Genomic DNA, 22,401 nt, shown 5'->3' on the forward strand with positions numbered 1-22,401 from the left:
TATTAAATACATTTTTTATAAATTAAAATTTTATAAAATTAAAAAAAAAAATATAATGTGAGATCCATCTAAAATTAATTTTATCTCTTTTCTAAAATAAATATCATCTTTCTTTTTGGTTTGAAATGAAAGTAATTTGTTCCTTAAAACCAACGTTTTCATTTCATTCTTTTTTACTATTGGAACAGTTGCTTCAAATGAAAATTTATTTGAGTTTTAAATAAGCTGAAATGTAATGTTAGTCGTTTTATTTTTTAAAATTTTTAATTTTGGTTTTTATATTTATTATAAAAAAAATATTTAGTTTTCACTTTTATAAAATCTATCATTTAATTCATTTTATGAAATTAAAATCTTAACTTTAAGAGATTAAAGTTAAATATAACATAAATTAAACAAATAATTATGTATCATCTCACTAAATTATCTCACTAAATTAAGATACCATATCTCTTGTGATAAAATATTTCTTTTGAGTCATCTGTCTAAATAAATCTTTCCTAGTTAGTACCCAAGCTCCTCACCGGGTGTCATGGGTCTTACCCTCAAAAACTAAAGCTATTAAAATAAACTTTGATATTGTTGTGAGAGCTAATACATGTATCAATTTGGTTTGCATAGACTAATTTGGGATTTGCTTGGTTGATGCTACAAAAATGGCAGCTCAAAGGGTCTGTCCAAAATTTGTAGAAGCTTGATCAATGAGGTGAGCCCTTCATATTGCAAGACATTTTTACTTTCAATCTTTTGTCATGGAGAACTAAGGGCCCTTCAAAGGAATGTCCTATTTTGAGGACATTGTTGAGGATTGTAAATGCCTTAGTAAAGGGATTCTTCGGTTTAAGTTATTGTTTGTAAAAAGATAGGAGAACTAAATAACTTATAGTTTAGTCAATGTGACTTTTGAGTTTAGGTGGAATTTTAGGACTAGTGAATGGCCTCCTCCTTTTGGATGTAGATAATCTCTATTTTGAATGAAATCCAAAGTCTTTCCATACAAAACTGGTGTGTAGGAAAAAAGGAAAGATAAGTTCTCACCCAATGTAATAGGAAGTATGAGTCAAATAAACAAAGACAAATGTTAAGTGCTAATTAATGTTCTTAAGATATTAATTGAAGAATTAAAAAAGAGGAAGATTTTTATTGGGGTGTGTAAAATTGTGTTGTGCATAATATTTTTTATTCTTTTCTATAATTTCCACAATCAACATTTTCTTCTTTTAGTTCTTCAAATAATATTCTAAGGACACTGATTAATAAGACACATAAATAAATTAAAATAAGATACTAACGAGTCATTAGTTCAAGTTGTATTGGACTTGATCCCCTTAAACAAAGTTTCGGGTTCGAGTCTTGTAGATGGAAAAACATGATTGAGAGTAGATATTCTGTATCAATAATATGATTACAAAAAAATTTAGAATAAGATACTATACCATTAATATTAAGGCTATGTTTGGCAAAACTAATTGAAAGTTGGAAAGCTAACTAATACCTAAAAAGCTAAGCTTATTAATTAAAACGTTCGATAAAATTAGTTGTTGAAGTAGTTGAAAAATATAAAATGACATAAAAATAATAATATCATAATTTATTTTAAAAAGGTAACAAGAAAAATAAATAAATATACCGAGAATAAATGTGTAAAAAATATATAAAAAAGTTAGAGATTATGTTCGACAAAGCTAGCTGAAGCTAACTGGAAGCTCGAGAGCTAGTTAGAAGCTGAAGAGTTAACTGAAAGTTGAAAAACTAATTTATTAAATTAGAAGTGTTCGATAAAACTAATTGTTAGAATAATTGAAAAGTAAAAAATGACAAAAATAAACATATTTATATTCTACTATTTTATGTTACATTTTTTTCCATGTTAAGTATTATATTGTTAATCTTATATTATTTCTTAAAATATTTTTAATCATGTTTAAAATAATATAAGAAAATACACTTAAGTAGACATTATACTTTTATAATGTTAATTAGTATAATAGTTAAAATAAATTATCTAATATAAAATTATTCAAAAAATAATAGACAAATATAATGTTGAAATAATAAATTAAATATTATAAGTGGTATATGGATTAAAATAAATATTGTAACATAAACAAATATAAAAAATAATAACATACAAAAATAAACAGGTCATTCATCATTAAAAATGTCTTGATTTATAATGCTAAATAATAAAAATAAATAGTATAATCATTAAATTAAGAATATAATATAAAAATTATCCAAAACATAGTACACCAAATTACAAGACATAAGCCTATTTTGTTTATGAGACAAAAGGGATTATCATTACAAGACATAAGACATAAGACATGATAACCAAATTACATAAATAATGCCTTGCAAAAAGAATGAATTACCCTACACCACTAAACTCATAACTTACGGAAAATAAACAAATCTAAGCAAATAATACCTTCACTAAAAGCAACCCTTATTACGTTACAATACAAGAGTACAACTATAATTAATCTAGGTTTAATTAATCATTTAGTCTCTATAGTTTTTAAACTTATCAATTTTAGTCCCTATAGTTAATAAGTGATTTTTTTAGTTCCTGTAGTTTATCATTTAATTTCCAATAGGTTCCTACCGCTAAAATTGTTTAACACCGTTAAATTATTGTTGCCGATCATCCTTCCCCGAGCTCCCTCTCTTTCGGGAGGCCCCCGCCTTGCAATGGATACTGCACTTGCACCCCCACCCTCACCGCCGCCCGCTGCAAAATCGGCGTCGCCGTCAACCTCTCCGACACATGCAAAGGCGAGAAATGGAGAGGAAGTTTTTGACGGTACGGTGTATGGCGGGATTTTTTGTTTGAGACATAACACTCAACAATGATGACAAATGTTTTGTTTCTTTGCATCCCTGTCGCCGCTCCCTTCCATCTCATTTTCATCATAGATCTATTCTTTCAACGCCGACAACAATGGTTGCAACCACCCCTCAACCACGTATAAACCTCGAGTCCTTATTTGATTCCAACGGCAACAACAACCACAGGTTCAGATTCATCATTGTTGAGTGTTATGTCTCAAACGGAAAATTCCACCGTACACCGTGCCGTCAAAACCTTCCTCTCCATTTCTCACCTTTGCATGTGTTAGAGAGGTCGACGGTGACACCGATTTTGCCGCAGGCGCCAGTGGTGACTAGTGAGGGTGGGGGTGGAAGTGTAGTATCCGTTGCAAGGCGGGTGCCTCTTGGAAGAGAAGGAGCTCCAGGGAAGGACGACCGGCAACAATAATTTAACGGCAGGGACCTATCGAGAATTAAATGGTAAACTACATGGACTAAAAAAGTCACTTATTAACTATAGGGACTAAATAAGTAATTAAACCATTAATTTATGAAAGTTTGAATAATTGCAAAAAAAATCAAGAATAAAGGATAAATATTAAACAAAACCTATCAAAGCACAATTGTAATCAACCCCTATGTTTCTTTTTATTGTTTTCCTTTTTTTACTCATCCATACCGGGAAATTTTACAATCAAAATATTATAAAGAGAACCTATCCAAGCATTATTCGAGGAGTGAAAAAAAATTAAAAATACTATTACATGGAGAAAAAGGGTTAGTGTGCAAGTTGTGAAACAAAATGGGAGGTCTTCACGTTGGAGGAAAAAAAGAGACGAAAAACATATGAATAAGTAAAAAAAACAATAAAATCCTGATTTATTTAAAAAGTAAAGACGAAATTTGATAAAAATGCATTAAAGATAAAAAAGAAGAAAATATAAAAACCTAGAAGCTAGTGTTTTAAAAAATGTTACTTCAAGGAATGTTTCAAAAAAAAGCTACTAAGAAGATATTTAAAAAAAATTGCTTACCAAATAGTGAAAGGAACATTTCACCTAGTAAAAGAAGTTACAAACTAACTCAAATATCTTGTTGAACATAACATAAGTTAGTTAATTCTAACAACACATCTTTGTTATTGATTGAAATGCACAAAAAATTACAAATTTATATGGGTCTCATTTCTCATTTAATGGTCACCTTCTTATTTTATAATTTTGATAGAGATTAGTGGTTAAGAGAAAAATGGAAAAGAAAAGAAAATCATATATAAAATTTTAAAAAAGAAAAATCTATTTCTCAATTCAATTTTTGAGAGGCTAACTTTGAAATGCCATAAACGAAGCCATAGCCTATAACCATTGAGCTGAACCAGAACTCCACAAGCTTCATCTTTGGCCAAGAACCAGGGCTGTGTATAAGAATTTTGGGCCCTAGGCACAATTTTTTTAAAAAGACTTGATATTACATAAATGTATTAACTTTATAGCTTTTTTAATCTCAAAATTATTTATTAAAATTTTATAATCAATAAATTATATTATTTTACTCTCAATAGATACAATGACTAATTCATTCAATTCTATCCTATAATATTATTGATTTTAGATAAGAGTTAAACAGTTAAAAAAAACTTTTTCTTGCAGTGTTATCAATTGTTACATGTGAAATTTTTTTTGAAGTCTATAAGTAATTGTTTTAAACATTATTGTGACTATTAATACATTGACATGCAGAAAGACACACGTGCAAGTGACATACACACAAGCAGAATCACAAGCAAGTACATAATGCATATATGCACAAAATCTCGTGCACATCACAAGCATTTATAGAAATAGATGCATACACAAAATTGTACATACACGCACACGGCATTGCACACATAGGCAATGGGAAGATAAATTAGGTTAATTTTTTTTTGTATTATATTATTTCTTACTAATAAATAACTTTCATCATGTGAAAAAATAAATTGGTATTGTATCATTTTCAATAATATAAATAAATTAACAAAGTTTCCAATATAAATTTTTAAGTAAACGAAAAAGTTTTCCCTCCAAAATTTACCTGTGATATGATTTAGTTATATATATATAAAACAAACAATTAAAAAATTTGAGGCCTAAGGCAACAGCCTAGATGGCCTAGCCTTGTACATGGCCCTCCCAACAACACACCTCTTCATTTTGCTTATCATCTTCAAAGTAAGCCCTTTTGAAGCAAATTCTTTGAAATTGAAAGAAATTCTTATTAAAGTGGACTTCTATTTTGGCTATGAGTTTCTAATCAAATTGAAACTTCAATCAAGATACCCACTTACACTCCAAATTGAAATTCAAACTCTTTTATGTGATTTGTAGAAAAAGGAATGAATTAAGAAACCTGGATGTAGTAATGTTCGACCACGAGAATCATAGTTATAAACCCTTTTTGGTGTACTTTTTCAGCACCCAAACAAAAAATGCAAAATCTGTTGAAGATGGAGAAAATTACAAATAGTGAGTATGAATTAGGAAAAATGGTATCTAGATATGAAAGCTTTAAAGGAATTTTAGGACTGAATTTTAATAAAACTCTTATTTAATTTATTCATCAAAATCTATGTGAATTTTTTCATAATTACCCTTAAAATTAATGTGATCAATAAAAAAATATTTTTATCTATAGAAATTATATAAGAGAAATGTCTTATAATTATAAGTATAAAAGGAATAATTAAGCCTAAAAGTTAACTGTTTTGTCCGTATATAATACTAATATATAATTAAATAATAATATAAAATACTTTTTTTTACATATTTAATAAATTATATTCATTGAAGTCTAATTTTTCAAATGGGTATTATTCACTCGGAAGAAATTCAAATTTAACAGGATCCCATTCTTTGCTTCAGTGTGAAGAGTAGAAAGAAGGAAGGAGGAAAGGGGCATCGGAGAGAGAGAAAGAAAAAAGATGAGCGGTGGTCGACTTTGTACATTGCTTGGAGAATTAGGGTACGAAGGCTGGGAAGCATTGGACCCTGACAGCTTCGAATGGCCCTTTCAGTACGAAGATACTCGCCCTCTTCTCCACTGGATCTGCTCCAATCTTCGCCCCTCCAACGTCCTCTCTCTCGGAGAACTCAACCAGTTACTTTACTTTCTTCACTCTCTCTCAATTTTTCATTCATTATTTAATTATTATCTAGTATCCACTGGCTTTGCTTAATCATAATATGAATGTTTTATTTCCGTGTTTCAGGTATGAGCAGTTCAAGCAAGAAGGGAAGCTGTTAGAGGTCATGTATTTATTGTTGGAATTGAAAACTGATAAAAATTAGTTGGTTGAATAGTTAAACTGAATTGAATTGAACAGGGCGAGGATTTGGACTTTGCTTACGACAGCATCTCTGCATTCTCTGATAGGAGAGACAATCAGGAGGCCGTTTTTGGCACCGAGGAAGGATTGAAAGATATCAAGTACTTTCTGCTGCTGCTACTACGTTTAATTCAATGGATAGGGAAAAACATTGTGTTGATCTTTCTGTTTTTAGGGAGGCGACTTTGGCGTATAGAGAGGAGGCTTTGGCCTTGCAGAGGCAGCTGAGGCATCTGCAATCTCAGTTTGACATGCTTTCGGGCCAGGCCTCCACCTTGACACAAGGAAGGCGAGCACGCCTTGCTGCAACCTCTATTGTTAATGGACACCTTGCTAATATAGATGATAGCCTTTCTGTCAGGAATTTACAGGTAAGTCAGTGCTTCCATCTATAATGAATTGTTTTCATGCTCTCTGTTATCAATTATTGTGGTTCCCATGTAAGTAATTTTTATTCAATTATCAATAATGTTGTCTGAAGTCTGAATTCCTTGTTAGAAATCATGTACTTTTTAGGAAAGCCATAAGTGCAATTATAATTCTTAGTAGTTCATTTGCAGGCTTGAGTATCATCTCATGGTGTTCTGTTGTTTTTTATTGCTTAGATGAATGGCGTTCTTGAAAGAATTGCTTCCACAGCGCATGAGTTGGCTCATTACCATTCAGGAGATGGCAATATTTCCTTCCCTTGTTTCTCTCGGATGTTACTTCCTCGTTCTACTCGTTTTTATGAAGTTCATTTTTGTGATTCACAAGTGACAGTCTGAAATTTATCAGCTTTATCTTATTAGAAGCTTTGTTTTTAAACCGCATCAGCCATTGTGAGATCAAATGATATTTTCATTGTTCTATGTTTTCTGCTTTGGCTTATGAATTTGTTAAATGGAAGAGATTTGAAATGGACAGTTTCCAAGGAGATATAAATTTTGTTGAAAGTCCCATCTTGCTGAAAATTTGGTTTTCAATAATGCTCAATGGTGTCATTTGATACATGTAGCTAACCCTATCTAGTGAAATAAGACACGGTGATTGGTGTGGTATGGTATGCTGAAAACTCATATGACAAGCTTTGATCTTTCTTCTGATGAGTTTAACTACTTTGAAATGCAGAAGATGATATATATTTGGCATACTCAGATTTCAATCAATTCTTGCTTGGAGATTCATCTTGTCTAAAAGAGCTAAATCAGTGGTTTGCTAAGCAACTGGACACAGTAAGTGGCACATGTGTTTTTCTTTACTTTGTTCTCAATCTATGCTATGCTTTTGTTAGGATAAATATTGTCTTTGTGTGAAAAATTCTATTTTTCTATCAATTCTAATAAATTGATAATACACTTAGCTTAGAAGGATGAATAGGTTCCCTTTAGAGCGCAAGCCTTAGTGCAATGGCAAAGGTTGCTACCTTTTGAGTTGTGACTAGGGGCTTATTTGGGTAAACTTTTCATTAACACTTCTAGGAGAAGAAATTGAGAAGGAAAAATGAAATGAGTTTCTTCATAAGCTAAAATTAGGTTGCATAAATTAATTTGTAGAAGCTCTCATATTAGCTTCTCTAAAAGATGATTTTTTTAACTTATGCATAAGTTAATTTTAGCTCATTGAGAAACTTATTTCATTTTTCCTTATTTTCTTCTCCTAGAAGTCATGGATTTTAGTCATGGAAACCGCCTTTCCATTCTCAGGGGAAAGTTTGCATAGATATCACCCTTTCCACACCCTGTAATAGTGGGAGCCTCATGCACTTTGCCTCCTTTTTTGTAGGTTCCTTTCACCCTGTTCCAGTGGATTATGATATATCAATTTCTGATTGCTTGTTCACATTTGTAGAAGTTAAATATGTTATTTGAGATTTTTTTTTTTGTTCCCTATACTCTGGCCTAATCAATAACTATTAAATTTGAAGTTAAATATGCTTAAACCATTGAACAACTTTTGTTGGGGTTCCTTTGTTTCCATCTGTTAAATTGTTAGTGATTGAATATTCTTGTGTCACTGCCACAACATGTTTTAAGCTTTGCATTATAGTATTTTTGTGCTGAACTCTGCCTACTAGTAGAATGGAATGGAATGGAGGAAAGACTAAGAACAGTGAAAAGGAATATGGAATACAAGAAATATATGCCACATTGCCACTTCCTGACGTGGACATATAAAATTTGGTTAGTCATGTAAGTCCTAATGCATGAGTTTGATTAGGACTTAGGATTGACATTGGTAAATTTTATGAACAAGCTCTGTCCACGTCTTGCAATGTAGGGAGAGTGGCTGGTCTTCTTGTTGTGGGATTGGGTTTGATGTAATGCATAAGGCAATTTGGACTTGTGAACCTCTTCCATAAGGACCAATTCAACCCTACAAAACCAGTTTGTTTCATAAGGACTAAAGTCTTATGAGTACTAATTAAGTCCTATCTCTAGACACACCTACTCACACCAGCACAACTAAGGTGCTAAAGGTTGCAATCAAGGCAGCCTAAAGAGGCTGCAATTAAGGTGGGCCAGGGGTAACCTCAAATAAGGTGGCTTTCTAACAGTTCTTTTTCTTTTCAGACCTGTTCATGTCATATATATTGATATTTTATGTAAAATTTAAAAGATTCAGCATTCGACTCTGATCATGCAAAATGAACTTTTTTCATGTTAGTTTCCTTTGTCTTTATTTATCCAATTGATAACTGAAATCTTTAAAATTATAGTTTATACTTCCTTTTTGGTGTTAATTGTTCCTGATTCTGCCTTGTGTGATATGGCTGTTGTGGTGGACTTAACTATATCAGGTGTCATCTTTTGTTTTGTATTCTCTGATAATGATCTTTTAAACTTTTTATTCATTTATTATTTCAAGGTCTTGATGCCCTTTTTCGATTTATTTTTCTAATACATTATCAGGGTCCATTTCGACTTGTTGCTGAGGAGGGGAAATCTAAATGCTCTTGGGTGAATCTTGATGACATCTCAAATACCTATGTTAGAGGTGTACATGACGGTTTTTACAATTCACTATTCTTTTTCCTTATTCTCAAATCAATACAGTAGTATTCCCAAATTTTAATTGTGTCTGTCTGCTTCCTTACTGGCTGCAAACATGAGTTTTTTACTTTATTATTATCAATGTAAATATATTTTATTTATTTATTGTATGCATAATATTTATTTTTCTACTGATATAAAACTAGTTAACATCAGGATTTATTTGTGTTTTTGTTACTTATTTGTGACTTTATTGAAGTGGTTTAGGCAACGACTTCTTAAAAATTCTGGCATTCTGTTCCAATCCTATGCAGTGTAAAACTGTCGTTAAAAGTGTGTTCAAATTATGAACACCTTACTTCACTTAAAACCTCTGCACTGAACCAACTGACTCTGGAGTCTGGACAAAACAAAGGCTAATAAAAAATCTATCTGTATCTCTCTACAGATAAATACAACTATGCTGTGGCTTATGTGCAAAATATGTATCCTGTATGAACTAGGAATATTGTTAACTGGATCTGTTGAGCATATTTGTTTTTTTTTTTTTTTTTTTTTGTGGTTCAGCAGATTTGGAAAAATCACATCATCAACGTGTATCTGAGTTGCGACGGCTTCGCTCAATGTATGTGCTTCTTTTCTTTAACATTGTTACATTGCAGATTACTTATTTTGGTAAATCGTGGATTGATTTAATATATACCAAGTTGTACTTTGAGAATTGTAGATTTGGATATTTATCTATCTATTAGTTTATTATGATATAGGGTGGTTATCTATTAGTCAATTATGATGAGCTCCTGTCTTATAAATTGCTAGATTGTTTTAAAATATCAAACTCAAACTTGAGTTCTGCTCAGTCTGTGCTTGATAGTTGTGCCTATATTATTGCTATGTTAGACGAAAATAGTTTGTAATTTTGTTTCTTTTTGAGGTGGTTTTGAGGATAGCTGACATTAAAGCATGTTTATCCTTTGTGTAATCCTATTGTTGTAACATCTGTGATTTCATGGTGTTGCTTCTGAAGAGATACAAAACATATTTTGTAGTAGTTACAGTTTTTGATCTAGTTAGACTGGACACCAGACTCATGTTTCTAATATTTTATCAATCTTTTAGTGTTAATGGTCTGTGCAAACTTTGACAGATTTGGAGTAAGTGAAAAACAATGGGTTGAAGCACAGGTCGAGAATGCCAAGCAGCAGGCTATTTTAATGACACTTAAATCACAAGTATCATCAGATGAAGCTCATATTCATCTTGATCTTCATTCTCTTAGGTATTTATAATGTATTTATAATGTTAATACAATCTCTATTATGCCTTTATTTCCTGGGTGTTGTGTTTTTAAATTCTGACCCCCCTTATGACTATCTTCTCAAGACCATGCCATGGGCTTTGGCATTGTGTATTAGTGACCTTGTAAACTCCATTTTTGATCCCTTCATGTAAAAGTACTAAGAATATATACGGACAATCAATTTACAAGCATTTTTCTGACATGGAATTCTTTATTATGAGTAAATTACTCCAACTCCCTTCTATTTTGCACTTCTTACTTGAAGACCCCTCTATTTCTAAAACTTATATAAAACACTTTCTATTTTATAAATATGCCACACCTAAACCTCAAACCTTTGTTTTTGAATAAAATTGACCAAAAATACCGTTATTGCAGACTGAGTCATTACAATAAGCCCATCCTTATTTCTTGAACATTATGCCATCCCCCTTCTATTTTACAAAACCATCACAATTAAATCCTTATATATAGTTAAAATTTAGAATATTTAAATTTAAATACTTTAATGATTACAATTTCAACATAACATTAGAGTAATATAAAAGAATAAACAATAAAATAAATTATAGACTCATATCTTTGAAATACTAAATTTATTTTAAAATTGTTGTAGCAAAAAACTATTTTTTCATCCTTAAAAGATTATTTTTAATAAATTAGTTTTATTCTATCCTTTTGTTAATTTCTTAATTCACGTGATTAAGTTTTTATAGCAATAAATTTGAAATAATTCTTGTTATTTTGAAGATACAAAATTATGATTTGTTTTATTGTTTGTTTTGTTCTCTGATGTTATTTTAAATTTTTTATCACTTAAGTATTTACTAATTTTAATTTTTACTTTATAGTAGATGGATTTAATTGTAATATACTTATCAAATAGAGGAGGGGGTTTGTGTAATGTGTCAAAATATAAGGGTATTCATGCCAATTTAATACAAAAAATAAAGGTTGGTACAGTGGGGTATTATGTGTTGCGTACTTACAAAAATAGGAGGGATATTTGGTAGATTTTAGAAATACAAGGGGTCTTGTGTAAGAATTGCAAATAGAAGGGAGGTTAGAATATTTTTCTTTATTATTCACACTTTTTTTGTCGTCTAATCATAGGATGGGGTCTAGAATTCAAGGCATTTTGAAAGGAAATGTTAACTTTCATATTCTATTGACTATAAATGTTTTTTAAATTACAGTTTTTAATGTGATCATGTCATGTGCTGTGATATACAGGAGAAAGCATTCTGAATTGAAAGGAGAACTTTCAAATCTTTATAACCATGAAGAAAAGCTGCTATCAGAGGTTTGTTACTACATAGCTTGTATTCTAGGGTAGGCTTCTTGTATCTTCTAGCTAATGACATTATACCATTGATTTTTCCATTAAAAATGCTTGGACTTTCCTGTCTAAAGGATCATATAATTAGCAATTTAGCATTTAGTGATTTGAGTTGTATACTATGTGAATGTGAATATTGAAGGCATTGCAGTTTACTTTCTTCAATATTTTCAAAGTTCACTTTTTCTTTTGTCTGTTGTTTGGAAAGTTGGTAGAGATCCAAAGTTTTCATAAACTTATTTGAAAAATAAATGAATTGTTGGGCAATGGGGAATTTGATAAAACAGAACTCTGTTGTCGAATGAACAAAATCTCAGAATTTTCCATCACCCACCCTATGCGGTTATCCTCTTTTGCCAATTTCTTGTCCTCATTGACCCTTACCCAAGCCTCAATTCTGGCTTCCATCCCTTCTAATTTCCCTTCCAAATTATCCACTCATCCAGCCTCTCTGTCACAGGAATTCCCTCCCTCCTTTTGGTCTTGTAGGTAGGACCAAAATGATAGAACTCCAATTTGGACCAAATTACAGAAATTACAACAATCTTGCTGTTCTAGAGTTCAGAAACTCCTACAAAGGTTATCTCTGCCATGGAAACTACAAACACATGACATAATTGTCCCTTATTAAAACTAAGTCCTATATTTTCTAGAATAGAATTTCCAAATAATTGGTCTCGGGATGGTGGTCCAATGCCATATCATTTTCTTCCCTTTTCAGACTATTTCAGATTTATGCTGGGAGCTAGCTCAACTCCAAGACACATACATTTTACAAGGTATTTTCTCAACTCTCAACTATTGGGAAGAAATTCAATTTTATTTTATTCATTTGTTTTGTACTGTAAATGATTCATTCTTCTAATTTAGTATAGTTAAATCTTTTATCCTCTAGGTGATTATGATTTGAAGGTCATGCGCCAAGAGTACTACATTAATCGGCAGAAAGCAGTAAGTTTAGCCACTTATGTTGATTGTGATTGTTTTAATGAATATGTCCTGATGTGTTGGAATATGTTCGTTAGATTCTTGTGTACATCCTCCAAATTTAGATTGGTTCCCCGAGTTTGAAGTTCTTTCTATTCTCTTCTCAGTTGTAGCTAACTTTGAAAACGAGTTGCAGTTTCTTCTCTTCTATCAGCCTGTTTGGATCTGTCCTAAGTTTCTGATGAATGTACTAAATTGAAGGTTTTTGATTCAAGGGGTGTGCTAGTTGCCTAAGTTCTTTGGTATGATTGGCTGAGTTGTTTTGAATCTGGTAGTGTTCATTTTCTGTTTGAGTTTACCACTTATAACTAGCTTAAACTTGAGGATGAGTATTAAGATATTGGGTTATAGGTTGTCAGTAATTGTTGAGTTCCCACATTAACAATAGATATAACCATAGTAGAGCTTATAAAGGCTTGATCAGTCCTTAACTCAAACTAGTTTTTGGGGTTGAATTAGGCTCAACTCAAATTGAAGATGGTTGTAGAATTCATCAGAGATCTAATATTGGGTCAACCTCTATTGTCCACAACTCTACTTGGCTTTGTGGCATCCCAGTGCAATAAAATAATCAGTCCTATAGTCTCTGTGCTTTAGATGTCCAATCTTGGGCGTGAAGTGTGTTGAGATCTCACATCAACTATGGAGTATAGATATTGCCAAAGCAGAACTTTGGGCAGTCCTCATTTCATCAGTTAACTTTTGGAGTTGAGTTAACCTAGTTCAAATGTCTTCTTATTGGTGGGCTTAGTGTATATAGTGGTATTAGGTTAACTGGTTAAGGCTTTGTACATTATATAACACATTACAAATTATCAATTAATAATTTTATTTCCATGTCTTTATTTGCCTTTCCCTAACCCTAAACCTATAATTCTTAATCATTCTTTATATTATGGAAATTTTCCTTTTCTTTAAGTGTGTGTTTGGATAAAAAGTTTTAAGGATGAAGGTATTTTTTTGAAAAAATTTAAAATGATAAATTCCTTGTTTGGATGTTTGAAACATGAAATTTGAAATCCTGAAATACATTTACTGTTTCTTTTACCTAAAATGACAACTTTGAGATTCTACCATGAGATGGAATTGAAAATATCTTGCTCTCTCTTCACCTCAACAATGAGGACAGTAGTAGAAAGTCATATGCATTCTTTCACTTACTCTGACTTGCTTTCTTGATGCCTATTGTTCTCTCTTGTTCTCGTTCAATGCTGTCTTGCCGAGTAGTTTTCTAAAGAAGGAATATATGGTGGGATCCTGTTTGGGTGCTGACTGCTGAGGAAACAGAGCAACCTATGAGAAAATCTCACCTTTTCTTTATTTACCATCCCTTGATGATATTTCTTTCTCTTTTGTATTTTAACTATTTTTCACTGTTACACTTCCTTCGGTCACCATTTACCCATAATTACCTGCATTTATTTTTCATTGCAACCATGATCAAACCTCCCAACATTATCTTGGTTTTGTAGTTGTTGAATGTTTGCTGAGAAATCTCAATTTCTACTGTTATAAGTGGTTAAAGATGAGCACAAGCCATGGCCTAAAATTCAGTTGTCCAAATAAACAAATAATGACATTGTATTGCTGCAATTGAATTTCTATGTACTTTAAATTCTTTGGAAATATAAAAATCCCCATCCAAACATAATATAAAGAAAAAAGTTTCCATGAGTCAGTCTTTTAATAATTATACTTACATTCCTGAATTGACTCTTTTTTAGTTGGCCATTGTCATTAATAAAATGTAAAAGCTTGTGAGTGTTTCTTCTTCATTCTTCAAATAAGAAAATACATATGATTTTTTATGAGTTCTGTTAGTCCAATACTTGTAATCATTGTATGTGGCACTACCAACATCATTGTGTTAAATTATCTAATGTTTGAATTTTTACACTTATAACCTCTGGTAACAAACCTCTCAATTCTTTTTGCAGTTCATAAACCATCTCATCAATCTGCTTGCCAGGCATCAGTTCTTAAAGATGGCTTGCCAATTGGAAAAGAAGCACATGCTTGGAGCATTTTCGTTGCTCAAGGTTATTGAGTCTGAGCTGCAAGCATACTTGTCTGCAACTGAGGGCCGAGTGGTATGTATCCTTAGAATTTCCCATTGCACTTTTTTCTTTAATTTTGTATGATTCTTTGGTCATTGCTCTTATTTTATTTCAAATATTCAACTTGCTTGTTCCTCTTTAACTTGTCTGATTTTCTTTTCACTTGGGTACTCATGGAGGGAATACTGATTTTCTAGACCCCTTTAACTTTCTTTTAAGCGAGGAATGAGATGGAATGGGGATGAGTTAGTTATGGAGAGAACATAGGAGTCTAATCCAATCTGAGAGTGCAGGCATGCAATCATTCCTGACTTGTTGGTTGCAATTGAAATTTCTTGGTGATTAACATGAAATAGTTGGAACGTGGTTTTATTAGTGTCTTGCTAAGAATAGTTTATTAAATAAATTCTACTTTTTTTCCTTTGCCATTGAAGGACTTGGCTGCTTTAAAGTTAGGAGGTGTGGTTTAGAGGATAAAGTGCAATAATAATCATTAAATTCTAATGGCCAAATGACCTATTTGGTCATTTATCTTATTTTTTGGTTCATTTTGGTCCTTTATCTTTTAAAAAGTTCATTTTGGTCTTTTATCTTTTTAAAAAGATTCAAAATGATCTTTCCGTTAGTTTGAAGTTAACGCCATTGACGATAATCAAATACCGGCGGCTAAAAGCCTCCACAAAACAAAAAATAAGGAAGAAGCTGCAGCGTTAACAGTTTCATCCTTCACAGACCATAATTCCCTTTTTCGCAAATCAAAAATCACAAACCTCACATAATTTAATGACTCAGCTTCAGTATAACATCATCCACATAAAATTTGATGTGCAGCCTATCTTTCCTACAACCATCTGCACAACATCCTCTTTGTTTTCTCATCTCAACTCACAACCCTTTTCGCACCAAAACCTTGATGTGCACCCAAACCTGAGGAGGTCATTGGGTTCAAGAAGAACTTCGATTCTCCAATGAGATCATCCACAAGACGCCACAAGACGCCATAATGCGATTCTCCCTCATCCTTTCAACAAGAACCTGGATGCCCACCAAATGAGTCTTTTTATTCCTCTCCTCGCTTTGATTATTGATGGTCTGGTGGCTTTTCAAGTTGAATTGGTTGCGTGATTTTGGGGATTTCAATTTGGGTGTGAGGTTTGTGATTTTCCATTTGAGAAAAAGGCAAATAGGGGGTTTGTGAAGGATGAAAGTGTTGGCGCACTGTTGCTTCTTTCTTATTTTTCATTTTATGGCGGCTTTTAGTCACCGGTATTTGATTATCATTAATGGTGTTAACTTCAAATTAACAGAAGAACCATTTTGAACCTTTTTAAAAAGATAAGAACCAAAATGAACTTTTTAAAAGATTAAGGACCAAAATAAACCAAAAAAATAAGATAAAGGATTAAATAGGTCATTTGGCCTATTCTAATTAATGGTTATTATTGCATTCCTCTCACTTTAGAGGAGTAAAATCCACGACTATAATGCCATTAAGTATACCTTCTAATATAATTTCCTTCTCACCATGAGTTATGACTTCTTGAACCTAATTCCTAAAGCTATGTTGGTATATGGAATCTGCTATCTTGACATTCCTTATATTTTCCTTCATAGACCCTAGTTTCAAAATTATACTGTTTTTTTATCAAACCTCTACTTATATCTTTTGAACTTTTCTTTATGGTTTTCAGGGTCGTTGCCTGGCCCTTATCCAAGCTGCATCCGATGTTCAAGAACAAGGAGGAGTTCATGACAGTGATCATTTTTTGCATGCTATTAGAGACATGCTAAAAATTTATTCAAGTGAAGATTTACTCATCAAAATATTTATGATTTATTCAAGTTATAGTGGTCTTATTATCTTTCTAATAATCTGTTTTGCACCATTTTCCTGGCATTCTACCATTTTTTCCCAGATACTCAAGCTCAAGCTACACTGTCCACATATGTATCAGCTCCTGGCATTGTCCAACAGATATCAGCTCTTCATTCAGATTTGTTGAGCCTTCAGTCGGACCTTGAGAATTCTCTTCCAGAAGACAGAAATAGGTGTATTAATGAACTGTAAGTTATTATAAAAATCAATATACTGTAATTTATGATATATTCGTGAGCTATAATTTCTTTCCATCAATAGAGACCTTTGTTTGCCGTAGAAGTATGAATTCTTATGCTTCAGTGGCCCAGTGTAGATAACAGTGCTCTTTTTGATGTCAAAATTATATTCTCTATTGCAATTATAGGGTTGGGATATGTACCATGGAGTAAATCAAAGTCAATATTATGCCAATCCATAACTTTTTCGCTTAATGAATATCTCAAAACCCTCTAATGGATTGACAGTTTGTATCATAAACATCATGTTCATAAAATTTCATGTTAATCTAACATTGTTTTCTACTCCATTGAAATGTCTGAAAACAAAAGTACACCATACTTTTTAAAGAAACAACAATATCAACCACTTCATTAGATGCTTTATTATTGTTTAAATCTTCTAAATTTGACATGCAAGTTCTGCATAATAATAATTCAATGGTTGGACTTGGATTAATCAAAATCATTTTCTATGAAGACATTGATTGGTGCAAGTTTATCAAGGTTTTGCATTGGTTTCGTTTGATATAATCTGTAAAATCATTGGAGGCTGATATTTGTGTGAATTTAGCCTATGTGGTGTGGAGATTTAGCAAAACTTGGATAGACATGCTTATTCAAGCAAGCATTTATTGTTACTGATAGTTGTGGCAATCCTTTTTATCCTGCAGCACAAGAGGCTAAATTCAAATACTACATAACAACTCTTGTATGCTTAACTGTAAAGAATTGTTGTCGAGACATTCTATCCCTGATCATTTGCATTACTGTCAAATTTGGAGTCCATGTCCAAACAATTTTCTATTCACAATCGTATATAAAGTTTCCGCATGTTTTTAGTGAGAGAGCAATGAGTTTCTTTCACATAATTCTCAAGTTTGGATTGTCTTTTTGTTGCCGATTTAAAAAGAAACTGAGAAGTGTTCATGTCAATTTGAATCTGTAGGCGCAATCTTATTAAAAATCTGCAGAAACTGCTCTTTGCATCTTCAACAACAGCACAGCCAATACTGACCCCTCGGGTATGATTCCCAGATTTGTAATGAGGCTTCATGATTTTGCTGTTAGCATTACAATTGTTTTTCCTTTTTTCTTCTCTGCTTTTAGTTATGTAAATTTAATAGACTCACTAGTACTAAGGCTTTTGTTACAAGGTATGGGACAGTAAGTAGGGAATCAGCAAATGTGGGTAAGCAGGATATAAATAATGGGGAAATATTAAACTGCAGCAAAATGGACTGACTATGCAACAGTGGTGAATAGGAGAGAGGAGGGAATTCAGTTTGAGGGAGCTTGGAGCAAGTTAGGTTAGATGTTAAAAGCTGGCAGAGTAGGTTAGTTAAGAAATTGGTGAAGGTTTTGGGGTCCTTTTGGCAGGAAAGACCCTCAGATCACAGGTGTTTCTCTTTAATTTTCTGTCTTTCAGTGTAACCAAGGGGGATTTTCCCTACTGTAAGCAACTATACTCCATGGTTTCCTCTTGGAAAACATTACTTATGAGAGAACAGATATATGTTTCACCCAAGGGCAAGAGCAGTATTGTTCAGTATGGTACCTATATAACATGTAGGCTTTTCCTCACTGTAGATTTTAAACATCTAGGGGGTGTTTGTTTCACGGATTTGATTATATTTCTGGGAATAATATTCCCAATAATAGCATTTTGAGGAATATTATTCCCATCAAACATGTTTGGTAAATACTTATCATTCACTGGAATGTTTTTAATTTTAAAACGAAAATATTAAATAGATAAATGAAGTAGAATAAAAGGAAATTGGGAAGTTATTTTAGAAAATAACCTCCATTTCCATGGGAATATAAGATTCCCACCCCTTTACAAGGGAATAGGAAGAGAGAGAAACATGTGTAATATGGATTCCTGGGAATAAGTTATGCCTGAGAATATTTTTTTATAACTTGTAAGAAGCATGAGAATGTTACATTCTCAAACTCACATTCCTGGGAATAATTTTGTAATACTTGAAACAAACACACTCCTTAACTCCATATGATGAAACATGAAACATCACAGGCCGGCGTGAGTTTTATTTGGGCTATTGCATATTTATGGTTTGAAATCAAATGGAAGATGGTCCAGTATCTAACAAAAACTCTTCAGGAAAAACTATTGAAAGACTCTAAATGGCTTTATCGAAATTTTGGTTTTCAGTGGAGTGCAGTGGCATTGATTGATACATTTAGCAAGAGGTGGCAATATGGGTCGGGCTACTCGACCCAACTTGATGAAAGGTAGGGCTTGGGCTTATATTTTTTTAGCCCAAATTAACTGCGGGCTAAGTCCACAAAACCCATTAAAAGCCTGCAAAAGTCATGTTTTAGCAGGGCTTGGGTTTCACTATTTAGGCTTAAATTAAATCCGGATTTTTTTGCCCAGCCCATTATAGCCCACAACCCACATTGGGACGTCCCACATTGGGCCAGATAGCCCGTTTTGCCACCTATGCATGTAGCCTATGCTACCTAGGAGATAATACTTACTGTTGTTAGTTTTGTTGGCTTACTGCAGCAGTGTTACTTATTTCTTAATTGTGAAGAAGTGAACGTGTGTCTTCTCGGTGATAGTTCAAATATTAATGTTTCATTAATTTTAATTTTTAACATGTAGTCACAGAGGTTCTTTTGAATTTCTTTATAACAATTTAGTTAATTATATTTGTAATGTCTATTAACCAACCAAGGCCTTTTCCTACAAGGTGGAGTATTTGTGTCCATTGTAAAGAGTAAAATTAAAACTGTTGCCTCTTTATCAGAGGTTTAAGGGAATGGATTGCTTAGTGATGGTGTAACTGTGAATAGTGTGGACCTTATTGAAGTAAAGTAATACGACCTCTGTTCTTGTTTATAAGATCCAATTACCTAATTCACCAATATTAGGAAAAGTAGTTAATTTAGTTGATGACAATAAATATGTCCTAAATTTATATACTTTTTCAAAAATATCATTGTCATTAATGCTTCTCTCTCTTCTAAATGCATGTTAATATAACCTCTCTCTTATTTAATTAGGGGTATTTTTAGTCTAAAAATAATCAATGCATAAGACAATATGGATTGAGTCTTATATAAAGGAATAGACAAGTTTAAAAAGTTGGGTCATATAAATAGGAATGGAGGTAATATGATATTTAGATGACCTTTCTGAGAAAGTTGTAGCTTCTAGATACTAGATTATGTCTGAGTCAAAGATGTATAAAAATGGGCATATCAGTTTTTAATCTTTGTTTATATTGTGTTTTGACATTTTGTCTTGTTCCATTTGATCTCTTATTTAGCCATTAATGAAAGAGCTTGATGAAATGGAAAAGATTAACGCAAAGCTGTCTGTTGCTGTTGAAGAGGTGACACTAGAGCATGTAAAGAAGAATGAGGTAATGTAACCTGAACTTTTTATCTTGTCATCTAGGCGGTAATTTACGCCAATGATTTCTTGGAAGAAATCCTGCTTATTGGGTAGCTTCTAATTGATTTGAATCAGGGTAATAGTAAATTGAATTTTATCTAGGCAACTATAATGTATTAAAATAAACAATATTGTTAACAAGTCTCAATGCACATGCATACACTAATTTTTTTAATATTAACATGATCCATTTACTAGATTTTGTTAATTTTTTCCTAATTGTTTAGCCTTGTCCTATATTCTTGCTTATGCCATTCCATTCCCTGCTTCTTGTAGTTGAATGTTGATATTTTTTGAAGTAAGACTTACAAGAGGACCTTAACACAGGATTAAGGCACAGTGAAACGCAAAAAAACAGCATAAGCTTGACAAGTGCATTAGGTTTAAAATACTAGAATTCTTGCGTCTCCAACCCCATACAGTCGACCAGAGTTTTCTACTCTTCTCACCTAACATGCTTCTCTCTTAATAACTCCTTTTCATGATAACTAATGAAAATAATTCTTTGGTATAATTAGCGAAGAGCTTCTGGGCAATGGGGTACGAAGTTTATTATTGAATCTGAAAACCTAAAACATAAGGACAATAACTCATCAATCCTGAAAATTGACCCTTGGCCTTGGTCTTATTTGCTTAAAAAGAAAAGGATAGAGAGAAAAAAAGTGATATTTTTGAGTTTGAATCATTGTAGACACACTTGACATTGCATGCCACACCTCTTGCCAAACTTTACATGAGTATAGAACGCAAGAATCTGAACATATTTCTGTTATATCACTACTTTGATAGACACCCCCATATCAATTTCAAAGATTCTGAACCTATTTCTGTGATAACTGAAACTTTGTTTGCACTGGCATCCAGATTGTGAAACATCATAAACAAGAAATTGGACTTCAAAGGCGAGTTTTTGTTGATTTCTTCTGCAATCCTGAGCGATTAAGGAGCCAAGTTAGGGATCTGACTGATCGTGTCAGAGCTATGCAAATTTCGTAGCAATCATAAGTACTCTCTTCTCTTTTACATTCTTTCTCTCTCTGGTTGTGTAATACTGTTATTATGATTTTTCTATATGCTTATTTTTATCCATATGGATAATGTGCTAATCTTTTGTTTATACAAGTTTTTTTTTTTGTCCAGTTTACTCAAGTGTTTTAACATTTCATGCCTCCGAACCTGTGGACGAACGTTAGTAAGGAGCGTTGGCTAAGATATAGACCAGGCACTTGGAGAACAAAATTTGCAACAATATTCTTTCCTTTTTTCCCCTATTAAAAAGGAAGCAATCAAAAACTTTATTCTGGTTGTCTAGATATTTGTAAGTGTATGTTGATCATCTCCCTATGAAGTTGGAATTCCTTTTCTTTACATGTGCAAATCAACTAGTACATCACATATATGTGTACATAAAAATCTTTATATTCAAGGAATTGGCATGTGCCGCTTGACACGAGTGATTGATAAGTTAGTTCTCAAGCTATATTCGCATGAAAGTAATGAAAAATTTATCAACTATAGCTACCATAATAGCTAAGTGCTTCACTTGTAATTCAGAGAATCCTTGTTCCCCATTAGACCTTAGCTTCGAGGGAACATTTGGAGTGCTCTCAAAATTATTCATACATTCTTCACCTTCACGGCATATTGTTCTTTCTTTAACAAGGACAAGAAGTGGCACGTGATAAGAACGCAATCGGAGCACAAGTGTGTTATGTGATTTGTGAGTTACTCTTGACTCGTTGGAAGATGGTGTGCATAGCATGCTCATCCCTATAAATTGGGTACTTTAAGGTTCAGGTAATACAAATGAAATTGGTGTTCCATTTTTTGGATGCCCTTTAACTTTAACACGAGACTTTGCAAATAAGCCAGCCCTTATTTTCCAGTTCAGCTTTGTTTGAAACATGCTACGAACTTTTACTAGTGAGAGAATATCTAGAACAGACTAAAGACTTTATTTTCTAGAAGCATCCTTTATGTACAGGAAGTTTCTACATTTACTAGTCCTAGAACTTTCAAAATAATAATTATAAATTAATTATAAAAT

The 22,401-nt window shown here is 32.4% G+C and overlaps 1 protein-coding gene across 3 annotated transcripts; it reads left to right on the top strand.

Annotated features, from left to right (window-relative positions):
• The first annotated feature begins 5,681 nt into the window (after positions 1 to 5,681).
• LOC114393788 (AUGMIN subunit 3) lies at positions 5,682 to 22,052 on the top strand. 3 transcript variants are annotated; one of them, XM_028355235.1, is made up of 19 exons: positions 5,682 to 5,949; positions 6,062 to 6,098; positions 6,176 to 6,279; positions 6,354 to 6,549; positions 6,784 to 6,850; positions 7,289 to 7,392; positions 9,070 to 9,154; positions 9,718 to 9,775; positions 10,298 to 10,429; positions 11,684 to 11,753; positions 12,511 to 12,568; positions 12,685 to 12,740; positions 14,714 to 14,866; positions 16,525 to 16,636; positions 16,750 to 16,897; positions 17,877 to 17,952; positions 20,227 to 20,322; positions 21,219 to 21,359; positions 21,478 to 22,052. In XM_028355235.1, exons 1-18 carry the CDS (start codon positions 5,774 to 5,776, stop codon positions 21,348 to 21,350), a joined length of 1,860 nt encoding a protein of 619 aa, XP_028211036.1. In that variant the 5' UTR covers positions 5,682 to 5,773; the 3' UTR covers positions 21,351 to 21,359; positions 21,478 to 22,052. The 3 variants fall into 3 exon arrangements, with proteins under 3 accessions (XP_028211036.1, XP_028211035.1, XP_028211037.1); XM_028355234.1 differs by having other exon boundaries at positions 5,683 to 5,949; positions 21,495 to 22,052; XM_028355236.1 differs by having other exon boundaries at positions 5,684 to 5,949; positions 9,721 to 9,775; positions 21,495 to 22,052.
• Positions 22,053 to 22,401: the final 349 nt, after the last annotated feature.

This window comes from Glycine soja, chromosome 17, assembly GCF_004193775.1.
Source record: "Glycine soja cultivar W05 chromosome 17, ASM419377v2, whole genome shotgun sequence".
NCBI lineage: Eukaryota > Viridiplantae > Streptophyta > Magnoliopsida > Fabales > Fabaceae > Glycine > Glycine soja.